The 13,554-nt window shown below is 50.2% G+C and overlaps 1 protein-coding gene across 3 annotated transcripts in view; it reads left to right on the forward strand.

The window, feature by feature from the left end:
* Positions 1-13,554, forward strand: part of LOC115530625 (brain-specific angiogenesis inhibitor 1-associated protein 2) — a 35,650-nt gene that overhangs the window by 21,321 nt on the left and 775 nt on the right. For 2 of the 3 annotated variants that reach the window (XM_030339285.1, XM_030339284.1), the window contains 2 exons: positions 10,705-10,766; positions 12,253-12,324. In XM_030339285.1, the coding sequence (XP_030195145.1) occupies positions 10,705-10,766; positions 12,253-12,324 (134 nt within the window). Of the gene's footprint in view, positions 1-10,006; positions 10,019-10,704; positions 10,767-12,252; positions 12,325-13,554 lie in introns of all 3 variants that reach the window. The other variant, XM_030339283.1, reaches the window with a different exon arrangement.

Raw genomic sequence — 13,554 nt, forward strand, 5'->3', positions numbered from 1 at the left:
CACGGACATCGCCTCGCGGTCGCAGAGTGACTCACCGACCGGAGTTAATGGCGGCCGCCCGCCGCCACCACCGCACTGCTCAGCGGTGTGAATATTACCCGACACGCCCACCTCGTTATCTCACCTACAATCAATCCTCCCCCAACCCCCCACTGAGCGACTCTGAAGACATATCAACACAGCGATGTTTAGTCGACCCGCCCGGGGCTCAATCCATCAGCCGCTCTGTGTTCGTTTGGTAGCCCTGTCTGTTGTTCGGTACGGTAACGGGGGCGGCATGTGGCTCAGAAGGTGGAGCTGGGTTGGCTGGTAACCGGAAGGTTGCTAGTTCGATCCCCGGCTACCCCAAGCCCGAGTGTCAAGGTGTCCCTGAGCAAGGCACCTCACCCTAACTGCTTCGTGACGAGCTGGCTGTTGCCTTACATGACTGACACCGCTGTGAATGTGTGCGTAAACGGGTGAATGTGAGGCAATATTGGAATGCGCTTTGAGTGGCCACGGGTTAGAAAAGTGCCTTATGAATGCAGTCTGTTTGTACTTCCTGGTTGGCCCTCAACAGGAACACGCTCCGTATGAATGACGGAACCCGACCCGGCGCAGTAAGCGTCTGTTTTGTCGTCACGCTCGATGGGCCGAAAACGTGACACGGGGAACAGAGAATGTCAGTGTACCCCCGGTGGAGTGTGGCACGGCACGCTTTAGGTTTTTCTCTCTCTGCGGTGATGTTGACATTTGGTCCTCATTGCTAATTTTCTCTCTCTTTATTTACCATCGCTGAAAGGGCAAAACGGTGGTGCTGGGCTTCGTACGCGCGTCACGAATTAATCGTGGATGATTCATCAGCTCAGTTTTTACATAAAAAACAGACAACTGGCGGAGAGAACTCTGCCAAGCCCAACTCTGTTACAGAACAGAAATTGTGTACGTAAAAGCTTCCCAGCGACACCTTTGACCCCCGACTGGTCTGGTCTGTCCCAGCGGGGCAGAGCCGGGTGTCAACCAAGGAGACACTCCAGGCTCATCCCCAGCAACTCACAGCCTCACTCCCGACTCAGCCCAGCAAGACGGACAGACAGGGGCCCGACGTCTCCCGTTCAGACTGGTTGTTGTCACGTTGACCCTGGTGGGATCCAGCGGGGGTCTGAGGGGTGTAGGGGGAGGGCAGAGGGAGAGAGCTGGGGAGAGGGGTGCAATTAAGCGGAAGTTCAATTAAGCAGAGGTTCAATTAAGCAGAGGTTCAATTAAGCAGAGGTTCAATTAAGCAGAGGTTCAATTAAGCAGAGGTTCAATTAAGCAGAGGTTCAATTAAGCAGAGGTTCAAATAAGCAGAGGTTCAATTTGGCGGATGATGTCATTTGGGAGTTTTGTTGCTTTGAGTGGATATCACTCTAATCTTTAAGAGGTGATATGTTGACTCACGCAAATAAACACTTAATCCCCATCAATATGCTTGTTATATTTTATGGCGTCAAAGATATTATATTATTATGTGCAAGGCTTTCTCAAAGCACTTATCTATCGTCTAGAAGTATCGGCAATTATAGAACGCTAGTAATTCAAATGAATAACTTTTTTTAGTATGATTAAATCGTGCCCCAAGACATGTTAATCAAACCCGAAGAAGCATCTGTTCAGGAGCTGCACCGGAGCAAGGCCTTCACCTGCTCCCCACGTGAATGGAATCGAGGAGCTCCCTGCAAAAAGGCATTGCCGCTAGTAATCTGAAAAGCAGATTCGGAACAAGGGGGAGATGCATAATTCCATCCCGTTAACATTCCCATTATAATGTGTTTTTTTCAAGGGTGTTGCGTTATAATTTTTTAATGCATTCCACACAATTTATTCTCGTTAATGCCTCCAGGGAAACATTATATGACATAGCGCTCATCTCCATTTTACCATTTGTATTGGCCAAACACTAGTTAATCTCCTGGTCAACGAGCCCGTTGTACTCGCTCCCTGGAGCTGTTTTTATGTGATTCTATTCCGGCCTTTTCTTCAGGGCAATCATTTCAACACAAGGCATATTCTCGAATTCCTGTTCGAAGTGATTCAGCAATTGGTTTCAATCTTCAAGAAGTAGATATTAAAAATCAACCCTAGGGGTGTAGTGTGTGTGTGCGTGCGTGTGTGTGTTTGTGTATGTGTGCAGTGTAGTATAGCTTCTTGTTCATCCTAGAAAGAATGCCTTGTAGCATTGTGATCATAGCTGGCATACCTTACAGAATATATGCGTAGCCTGGAGCGAAGCACATAACCCAGTTCTGCCACTTTACTCTGCGCTGGGACCACGAGCAAAGACTTTAATTGTTGCCTGTGATGATCACACACTCTACGCGAGAGCACCCACACAAGCCAAACGTGTTTACGGGACAAATTGTCGCTTTAGTTAGAATCAAATCGAGTTAATTCTGCTGCAGTGAAGGCAGCTTGGCAGATCAACCCACCACTGTTCTTAAAACGAAGACATTCGCAGACGTGTAGCAATGCTGTGGTACAAGGCAGCCCTGCTATCTTTAGCCTGTACATAATACATAAAAAAACGAAAAGGCACAAAATATATATAAAGAGATTCTGGTGCAATGAAAGATTGGATGGACTTCAAGTGAAGTCTCCCTGTCTCTCCGTCTCTCCGTCTCCTTCTCTCTCTCTCTCTCTCTCTCTCTCTCTCTCTCTCTCTCTCTCTCTCTCTCTCTCTCTCTCTCTCTCTCTCTCTCTCTCTCTCTCTCTCTCTCTCTCTCGCGCGCTCTCTCTCTCGCGCTCTCTCTCTCTCTCTTCTCTCTCTCTCTCTCTCTCTCTCTCTCTTTCTCTTTCTCTCTCTTTCTCTTTCTCTCTCTCTCTCAGAGCAGCATCCTAACGTTCAGCTGCTGCAGAAGCTAGAGTGTCTCCCTCCTCCCCCCCCCCCCCCCCCCCCCCCCCCCCCACACACCCTCTCCCTCACCCTCTCCCCCCTCCTTTATTATCTCATCACACACCCCCACGGTGATGTGGGAGCTCCGGCAGCCCTGTGAGGGACGCGCACGCCGCCACTGTGCGGCTCTAACAATAGACCAATGGCTGAGCCCCTCTGGAGGAGAGGGAGGGGGGGGGAGGGGGGGGGGAGCAGGATGGAGAGGGAGGGGGAGTAGGAGGAGGATGGGAGGCGGAGGAGAGGGAGCCGGAGGAGGAGGAGGATTGAGGATAGAGGTGGAGGAAAGGGAGGAGGTTGAGGGAGGAGGAGGAGGAGGAGGACGAGGAGGAGGAGGAGGAGGAGGAGGAGGAGGAGGAAGAGGAGAATGGGCTGCCCGTGGCCCATCGTCATCCAAGTGGTGTGCAGGTGATGTCACGCGTCTGCGTAGAAAAACGCGTTCCCCAGACTTCCGTTTCTATATATGGACATGGCCAAACCACAATAAAAGGGACTGGAGGGAGAGCGAGATTGCGAGAGTGGGAGGAAATGATACGACGGCGGTGCAGTTCCCCTCCGAGCCTCCCATTCGACAAGCCTTATAAGGGCTCCGCTGGCATCCGTTGTCCATCAAGCGGAGAGTCTGCTGTTGCTGTCGAAGCACGCAGCAAAGGCAGCCAGGCACACTAGAGAAACACAACACTAGGCAGAGGATTCAATATCTTGAGCTCAAGGTTGTTTTGTTATTGTAAGATTGTTCTGTTGCTTTGTCCATTAGCAGTGGGAGCATTGCCTCACCTGACCTCCGTACGAAGCGTCGGGTAAAACTACCCCAGCTCAAATGTTCCAATGACAGATGCCCCACTGGCTGAAGTGGAACAAACAATCGGGTTGGTTTATGTATTAGGTTGATTTAAGTTCTAGAAATAAGGCGCTTCTTTGCAGAGAGATACTTACATCCATCAAAGTCCTTATAGGGAGACTAGACCTGCTCTCCGCAGAAGTAGGACTCCCATAGGGAGACACCATTCGTGGGTGGGGCCCACGTAAGCGTTCACTGGAACACAGATACACGCATAACAGCGTCCCTCTAAATATTGCGGCGTCAAACATTCATTAGCTAAAGGGTAATTGCTTTCTGGACCCCAAATCTGGTCATTTGGATCAACCCCTAAATGTATTTATAAATGAGATGGATGTCATACAGAGATGTGCTCAACCCTCAGAGAACAGAAGGGGAGAGTGTTTGTGTGTGAGTGTGCACGCGCGCGCGTGTGTGTGTGTGTGTGTGTGTGTGTGTGTGTGTGTGTGTGTGTGTGTGTGTTCGTGTGTGTGTGTGTGTGTGTGTGTTGAAAGGGCGAGAGTATTGTTAAGTGGATCAATATTTATATGCCTGGCAGTAGATGCATTATTGGGGACCTTAGAGTGTGTGTGTCGATGTGGGGGTCTTAGCGTGTGTGTATGCGCGGACCAGAGTGTGTATGTGGGGGTCTTAGTGTGGGGGGACCTTAGTATTGGACGTACATGGTCAACAGACAGGGAGTGTACATATAGAAAGGCAGGGCCTCCCGAATGAAATAGTTAGATGGTTTGGTGCAGGATGCCTCGGCCGTGATGGAGGACTGATGTGGTTATTTAATGGCCTTAATTGAGGTAGTCAACATGGCCCACAAGCCCGGTGCCCATTTTCTATTCGTCTCTCTATGTGGCCGTCCCACTATGATGCTGCTTCAAGGACTGCAGCTGGAACACTGTGGCAGTGAGGGGGAGGACGTGAGTGGTGCGTGTGTGTGCGTGTGTGTGTGTGTGTGTGTGTGTGTGTGTGTGTGTGCGTGTGCGTGTGCGTGTGTGAGGGGATCGGGGGGGGGGGTGCAGGTACCTGCTCATTACCGTCTGACTGGTGGGCGGAGGGCGAGACAGAGGTGGCCTCTGTCCTGGCCGCGATACAGCACACTGCGCGTGGATAAATTGGCCCCCCTTCCCTTCGCCTCACAGCGTCCCCCGTGGGGGGGCCGCAGAACCGAGCAAAAACAACAACAACAACAGCCACTGCAGGAAAAACCGCCAGCCGCCTCAGAGTGAACCCCTCAGAGGGAAGGGGGTGGAGGCACCGGAGGGAGAGAGCGACAGAGTTCAGCGAGGACAGAAATCAAAGGGCGGGCCGCCCAGTGTGGGCGTTCTCTCGGACCTCGCTCGCAGGACAACATTAATCACGCCAACGCCGCTCGCGTCAGAGCCCGGACCCCCAAGCGGCGCGCCACATCAACCCCCCCCCTTACCCCTGCCTCGTCCACTGCACTGATGCCTCCGTCCCTGTCGCTGTGCTTCCTGTCCCTCACTCGCGGACCTCCCACGCTTCAAAGTGGGATCACAACCGACCCTCCGCGCTGACCCCCTGACACCAACGTGGGGGAGCGGGAGCGGGACACGGGGTGGCGTGCCCGTGGTCGTCGTGGATAGGGTGTTCTGATTCCTGCCCAAGGGTTCTGGGTTCGATCCCCGCTGCCTCCTTCCTGCTCCTTCATCCTCTTCATCATCATATCTGTAATCACAAAGTACATTTGCCCCTCAACAAAAACAGTGCTAACACATTTGTTTTGTTCAGTTCGATTCACGGCCCCAGTGAGTGTGGCTGTGTATATATCTATGGATATAGATCTAGATCTAGATCTATATTTGTCTTGTTGTCCGGTTCGACTGCAGTGCACCTGGCGTGAGGAGGACTGAAGTGTTGATGAGAAGCCGCTGGACTCCTCAGCCTCTCGGTGTCCTTGAGTTGTCGCACCGTCCTTGGCGTTGAGCGGCTGCCAGGCGGTGACTTAGTGGTGCTGGTGATGGCCGTGGATCAGGGGCAGCAGCCGAGATTAAACCGGACCGGCTCACCTCAGGTCACCCGGGGTGGACTCGCTCGCCCAGACGGTCTCTTTGAAGGGCTTTGACAGGCGGGAGACGGGTTCGAGAATGCAAATCCTCATAATTGCTTTGTTTTGGTCCTCAGCAGTTCACTGACGACAGGTTTTCTTTTGAAGAGGCTGTCTTAAATAAAAAACATCTCTCTCTCTCTCTCTCTCTCTCTCTCTCTCTCTCTCTCTCTCTCTCTCTCTCTCTCTCTCTCTCTCTCTCTCTCTCTCTCCTCTTTATCTCTCTCTCTCTCTCTCTCTCTCTCTCTCCTTCCCTCTCTCTCTCTCTCTCTCTCTCTCTCTCTCTCTCTCTCTCTCTCTCTCTCTCTCCCCCCTCCCTCTCTCTCTCTCTCTCTCTCTCTCTCTCTCTCTCTCTCTCTCTCTCTCTCTCTCTCTCTCTCTCTCTCTCTCTCTCTCTCCTCTTCTCTTTATCTCTCTCCCTCTCTCTCTCTCTCTCTCTCTCTCTCTCTCTCTCTCTCTCTCTCTCTCTCTCTCTCTCTCTCTCTCTCTCTCTCTCTCTCCCTCTCTCTCTCTCTCTCTCTCTCTCTCTCTCTCTCTCTCTCTCTCTCTCCTCTCTCTCTCTCTCTCTCTCTCTCTCTCTCTCTCTCTCTCTCTCTCTCTCTCTCTCTCTCTCTCTCTCTTCTCTCTCTCTCTCTCCTCTTCTCTTTATCTCTCCCTCTCAGACTCTAGAGTGATAGTTTTGACACTCTCCCACTCCCTCTCTGTCTCACTCTCTCTCTCATTCTCTGCCGTGTCCAGCCGCAGCCAATGATAATCAATCTCTGTTGTACCCCCCACACACACACTAATGGTTATGTAGCACTGGTCAATGCCATCGATCTTCCCTTATGTAGCTTCGAATCATCCTCCCAGGGATTCATTTTCCCTCCCTTCCACCCGATGTGTGACTGAAGACGTCAGAATGAGGTCGTGGATTGAGCCGTGTTCCTTTCTCTGATGTACGGGGAATGTACCTTTTTGCGGTTCATTCGTGGGGGATCGCTAAAGTGAAGTGAGTCGGAGAGAAAAGCCTCTCCACCTCCTTCAAGAGTCCTTGAAGAAATCGAACAACAATCCAGCGTTTTTTGGACTTAAAAACGCAGTGACTTTGTGCAGAACAAATCCCCCTCTTGTACCTTAAGCTGACCGTCCCCTGAGCCTTCTGTGAGAGACTAGAGCTGCCAAGGCCATCCCATAATACAGTAAAGAACGCTTTGTAAGCGTTTTTGGTCGGTTGAGGTTAAGTTTCTTCAGAGGACAAAATAAACTACAAGTAGATTGTTTTTTACAACATTTTTCAACCGGAATAATTCCCCGGAATTATTTTTCAATCTGCCTTATTTTGTTAGAGTGTGTTCTTGTTAGTTACTTACCTTCAGCAATAATAACTCGTTTTTTAATCTCTGATTAAGCTTACTGCTGGACCTTGTCCGGCCTAGGCACTGGCAGCCATATTGTTGATCATTGTTTTCAGAGCTAAACTCTCCAGCTCCCCTGACGCCTTCACACCCATTCCCCCTCCCTCACGCACGTACACCGCGTACTTATTCATATTAACGAGGTGAGCCCTTCGTTTTAATGTGAAAATTGCTAATGCGCACCGGTGGAAGAAAAGTCCACAATCTTGGCCACAAAATGGCAGCTAATTAATAAACGAGGCACATCGGAGGTGGCTTGCTGACGCAGCCGCTTCTGTGCACATCAAACCACGCAGACCACAGACACAGGGCCCTGGCTCCCAACAATAAAACAATGGGCTTCCCACACCAGGCTTTGCCGAGGTTATCTGAGGTGATTAAATAGTAAGCGGCTTATGGACCTGCTGTGCCACAGTGTGATATATTCTGCGTCGCGTTGCACGGTGGCAGTCTGGGATAAGCCGGGTCGTCAGCAGAACTACAGCCGCCCGAATAAAAAGTGGGAGCTAAAGTTATTCGTTACCGTGCGGTGCGATGAGACTTCTCTTTAGCGTTGCGCAGCTTGCGATGGCTTCCCGTGCGTGTTGCTGTGTTGTTCTGAGAGCCTTCAGTGGGGGTGGGAATGGCGGTTACAAGGTTGTGGAGAAACATGGACGAGGTCTATGGGGGAATGACGATGAAGGTGTAGAAGAAGAGTGTGTGTGTGCGTGCGTGTGTCTGTGTTAGTGTGGTGTGTTGGAGCGTGCGTAGGAGTCTGTGACGCTTTCCCCACGCTAACATCGTTTCTCGCTCGGTGTATCTTCACACATTTCTGAAGGGATGCCTTTAGGAAACATGTGATGCTCTGATACGTCAGAGCATCACATGTTTCCTAAAGAGCTGTGTGTTTGTGTGTGTGTGTGTGTGTGTGTTTGTGTGGGTGTGTGTGTGTGTGTGTGTGTGTGTGTGAGAGATAAAGAGAGGAGAAAGAAAGAGGAGGGGGAGAGAGAGCGCAAGGGGTGAGCACCCTATAAAAGTCAGTGCAGCAACAGGAAGTGACCATATTTGTCGGCCTTAGTTTCTACCCATCATGCCTTTCAGCATCCAAAGACAGTTCCCCCATAAACTGTTATAGCTGCCTTCACTCTGGTCTCACGCAGAGGTACGGGCCAGGTGTGTGTCTGTGTGTGTTTCTGTGTATGCGTGCACGTGCACGTGCGTGTGAGTCTGTGTGTGTATTGTTGTTGCGGATGACATGCAGGCATTTAACTATGAGGGAGCATGGTTTTAAAGTGCGCTTCCTTGTCTCTTTTCTAAGTGTTTAAGTGTGCTGCTCAATTATGTTTCCTCACCCCTTAAATCACCGTCTCCCTCCATATACACACACACCTATATGACTGTCGTATGTCCAACTCACTGTCCGTCTGCGCATTTAGAACGAGTTGAGGCGGGGTGGGGGAGACCACTACCCTACACAACAATGTATAGATCCTCACACTCGCCTCCATCAATTGCTGATTCACTCACGCATGCACAGAAACACAGAAACACACGACCAAGTCGTTCAGGTGACTCCCTGCTCTTCTCTGTTTTAGTTCTTTTAAAGTGTGCCCACTCATTTACATTTATGGCATTTAGCAGAGGCTTTTTATCCAAAGCGACTTACAATAAGTTTGTTTGTCAGAAGAAAGAGAAACCACAATATATCTCAGTCGGTACAGTAAGGATGTCCATAGAACCAAGTGCCAAGCACTTCCAATCGCTAGGTTGACCCGTTCCCCGTATACAACACGGATAGCTAGGATAAGACACTCCGGACCCTGTCTCGGTTCCAAGGCCGTGCCCGCTCACACACACACTCGGCGCTCTGTTCCCCATGGGCGCCGCCAGACCAACACGCATTACCCGCTGTCGGCGGCCATTAGACCGGAGGCTAGCGACACGAAGGCTGGCTAATGGACGTCAAAGGGCTCATTGGAGAGGAAGGGGCCCATTAAGTGATTCATGAGATGGCAATTAACGCTCAAGGTACACGCACTGCTGTGACGCATCTGAATCCGCAGCAAAAGGGCCGGAAACAGTGTTTGTGTGTAAGTGTGTGTGCAGGTACGTGTGTGTGTGTGTGTGTGTGTGTGTGTGTGTGTGTGTGTGTGTGTGTGTGTGTGTGTGTGTGTGTGTGTGTGTGTGTTGGTGTGTGCACACAACGTACATGTGCATTGTGTGCGTACGTGTGTGTGTACATGTGCGTTGGTGTGTGTGTGTGTGTGTGTGTGTGTGTGTGTGTGTGTGTGTGTGTGTGTGTGTGTGTGTGTGTGTGCGTGTGTGTGCGTGTGCGTGTTTGATTTTTCACCCGAAACGTACAAAGCTAAATATTAAGTTTTTCCATGCAGGTGGGCGGGTTGATAGCGGGATGGAGTTGAGGTGTTTTGTTTTGATTAGGTGGGAAATTGAACTGTGTGTCTGTGTGAGCCCATTGTGTGCGTCATTCTTGTAGCGGGGGGGGCAGAGCAAAGGTGGTGTGGGCGGAGGTTTTTTTTTAGGTTGATTTGACTTGAGTGAGAGAGACCCATTTCGACAGGGCTCTCTCTCTCTTTCTCTCTCTCTCTCTCTCTCTCTCTCTCTCTCTCTCTCTCTCTCTCTCTCTCTCTCTGTCTCTCTCTCTCTCTCTCTCTCTATCTCTAACTTTTTCTCTCTCTCTCTTGTTCTTGCTCTCTTTTGTTCTCTCTCTCTCTTTCTCTTTCTCTCACTTTCTCTCTGCTACTGGCTCAAACTAGCTCTTTTGTTGTTCCTTGTTTTTCCCCCACAATGCATTGCATATTCAGAGGAGGCAGCATGTAGGTATCTCTTCCCACTGGCTGCATGACGCATTATTTACTGTTTTGATAACGTTTTTATTCATTTCTCGGTTCACGTTGTGACCCTATTTATCGGCTGTTTTTTTCATTTGTTGATACATCTCCCTGTTATGTCCTACGATAAGTTAGACAGAAAGCCGATTTGCTTTACAACTCAGTTCCCTATACACCTTATACATATCTCTATATAGATATTATATATCTATATTTATCTACATTATTTTTTTTACAACAACAACTAAATATTATTTTTATAATCCTAGCTACGGCTAAAATCGTTTCTTCAGTTGTGTGTGGATATAGACAACTGACAGGGAATGACTTTGATCAGATAACCTCCTTCTGCTTTCTGTACGTTCTTTATTTTATTGATTTCTGTCTATGCTTTTATTTTGGAGGAGCGCTTCGTGACGAGACAGCTGTTCCATCCTGTCCATCTCGCCTCGCCCCCCCGCCCCCCCCCCCCCCACCCTCCCCTCCCCCTCCCTCCCTCCACCTGTGGTCCGCTCACCTGTCCGTCATCCGTGATTGGCTGCATGCTCCGTCCGCACGCTCACTTATTGCTTTCCAATGGGCGCCGTGGGGGGAAGGTGTTTAATCTACGCCAGTCCCACACACCCCCGCCGCTGCCCGCCCGTGGCCTGACGCTCTTCTTCTGTCCCCAGGGGAGGTGCTCTTCCAGATGGCCGAGGTCCACCGACAGATCCAGATCCAGCTCGAGGAGATGGTGAGACCCCCCCCCCCCCCCCCCCCCCCCCCCCCCCCCCACGGAGGACACGCTGGGAGCTAGGGGCTGCTTTTATTCTGAAAAGAATTGAGAAGAACGTTTTGGATTAGTGTTTCAGTTTTTAAAACCTTGTGTTCGCCCTTCCGAAACACACACACACACTGAACACGCGCACGCACGCACAAGCACACATGCACTGAACCTCCCGCCCACACAAGCACACACACACAAACGCACGCACGCACGCACGCACACACGCACACACGCGCACACACACACACACACAGTACTGCTGCATGTATATTTACACTATATATATATATTTATAATAATCGTTTTGGATTAGTATTATAGTTTGCAAAACCTCATGTTCCAACCGTGTTCGTAGGCCAAACGTACCGCAGTTTGACAGTTGCCATGGCAGTTAGTGGACGTTTTAAACAGTCTTATACTTAGTGGCTTAAGCCTCTTTTTTATAAAAAAGAAATGCTATAAATATCCCAGGAGTTACGTACAGTTATCGGATATAAAAGGAAACGTACGGTCAAACGTATGGTTTGACAAACAGTCGCGCCCGTGTGTTTCAAAATCATAAAATAATTTCATGACCCTATTATTCCAATGTAGTGTACCGTGGCATTTCAATTTCACCACCGGGTGAACTCAGCTCTTTTGACACACACACACACACACACACACACACACACACACACACACACACACACACACACACACACACACACACACACACACACACACACACACACACACACGCGCACACACAAGCAAACACACAAACAAGCACACACACACACACACACACACACACACACACACACACACACACACGGACACATACACATACAGATACACACGCATACACAAGCAAACACACAAACAAGCACACACACACACACACACACACACACACACACATACACATGCACACAAGAACACGCACACACACACACACACACACACACAGACACACGCACACACACAAACATGCACAAACACATACACACACAGACTGACCACACACACACACACACACAGCCAGCTAACAATACTGCTGAGTGTATATTAACACAATTCAACATTCGCGTTCCGTCGTGGCCCTTCGACCCCGCCGTGACCCCTGCTGACCTCTGATGACAGAATTTCATGAATTTCTGCAGTGGTCAGCGTCTCATTCCCCTCTCTTTTGGTTCAGCCATTTTGCTTCTCCTGACTAGCAGGGTTTGAAGGATTCGAAAAGAACTGCTGACTCACCTCGGTGAACCATCTGTGAACCCCCGCCGCGAGTTTACACCACGGCCCGCAAGGAGCACTTAGCCAGAACCAGAACCCAAACACACACACACACACGGAGGTTAACCTCAGCCTGCCTGTGTGTGTGTGTGCGTCGTCTACGTGGACGGACCACCCCAGGGGACGGTTCACGGGGGGACACGATGTAAAACCAATCCTCTCTGTGTCTCTGCAGCTGAAGTCGTTCCACAACGAGCTGCTGACCGAGCTGGAGAAGAAGGTGGAGTTGGACGCCCGTTATCTGAACGTGAGTTTGGTTATTGATATCTAAATTACAAATACAATTACAATTTACAATTAGGGCCTTTGGCAGACACTTTAATCCAAAGCGACTTACATACACACATTGACACACCGACGGCAGAGTCAACCATGCATGGTGACAGCCAGATCGTCAGGAGCAGTTTGGGTTAAATGTCTTGCTCAGGGACACATCAACATTCAGCTAGGAGGAGCTGGGGACCGAACTAGCAACTGCTCTACCTCCTGAGCTAAGCCGACTCCAAATCCCATGTCATTTGCGGGATTTAGAGACTACACAAAAAGGCCCCCGGTATTTCAGGTTGGTGTCCCCACAATTAATCTCCAGAATTTCAACTCGATGGAACCAGAGCGAACACAACCTCAAGCCATTTCTTCCGCATTTCAAATCCTGCTCTGCAGTTCCTATATGAATTAGCCTCCCGCTGTTCTCGGAAACGTCTCTTTTATCTTCTTGACAAGACAATCGACTGCAGATGCGTTCGGTGACATCGCGTGATTCGTTCGACTGCAGCCTCCTCGTCGGTCCTCCCCTTTCCGATACGTCCCACGTCGATCACCCCACCGCGATCTCCTTCTCGGCCAGAAGTCATTCACCAGTGCTCCTCCCCTTGCGGTTTTTATCAAAGTCCCAAACAGACAAAAGCACTTAAGCACGCTTCAGAGGATCCTCAGGAGATTGAGAGCAGGATAAACATCATGATGGAAGTAAGGGTTAAAACGGCCATTGGTGGTTGCCGGTTTCACGATGAAGACTATATTAGGAAGGAGACTAAAAGAGCCTAAAGGAGACTAAGGCCCCTCCCACACAAAGCCGATTTCATGGCGAAACCGCAAAGGTCTTGTACGGTTCGGCCTTCCGTCCACACGAAGCCGGCGAATCCGCTGACCGAAACCGCAAACTTCTGAAACCACCCTCGGAGGTGGTTTCAAATCTACCCGGTTTCGTTTTGGATTCGTGTGGACGCCTGAAACCGACTGAAACCGCAAACCATGACGTCATCGCCCCCCCCCTTCGATCCTCTAGCCAATGACTGTTAAGCCCGCGGAGTCTCACCCTTTATGCGCATGCTCGCCTCTTTTCTTATTTATTTTCCTTCTGGATTTCTGTAGCAGAAGCAGCGCCCCTTATGGGCCTGGCTTTTGTACTACAGCGTTTCTACAGGTCTACCCGGTTTCGCTTGGCTTCGTCTTTACGGAGATACTTCGAAACCGG

The sequence above is a fragment of the Gadus morhua genome, chromosome 18 (assembly GCF_902167405.1).
Source record: "Gadus morhua chromosome 18, gadMor3.0, whole genome shotgun sequence".
Taxonomy (NCBI): Eukaryota; Metazoa; Chordata; class Actinopteri; order Gadiformes; family Gadidae; genus Gadus; species Gadus morhua.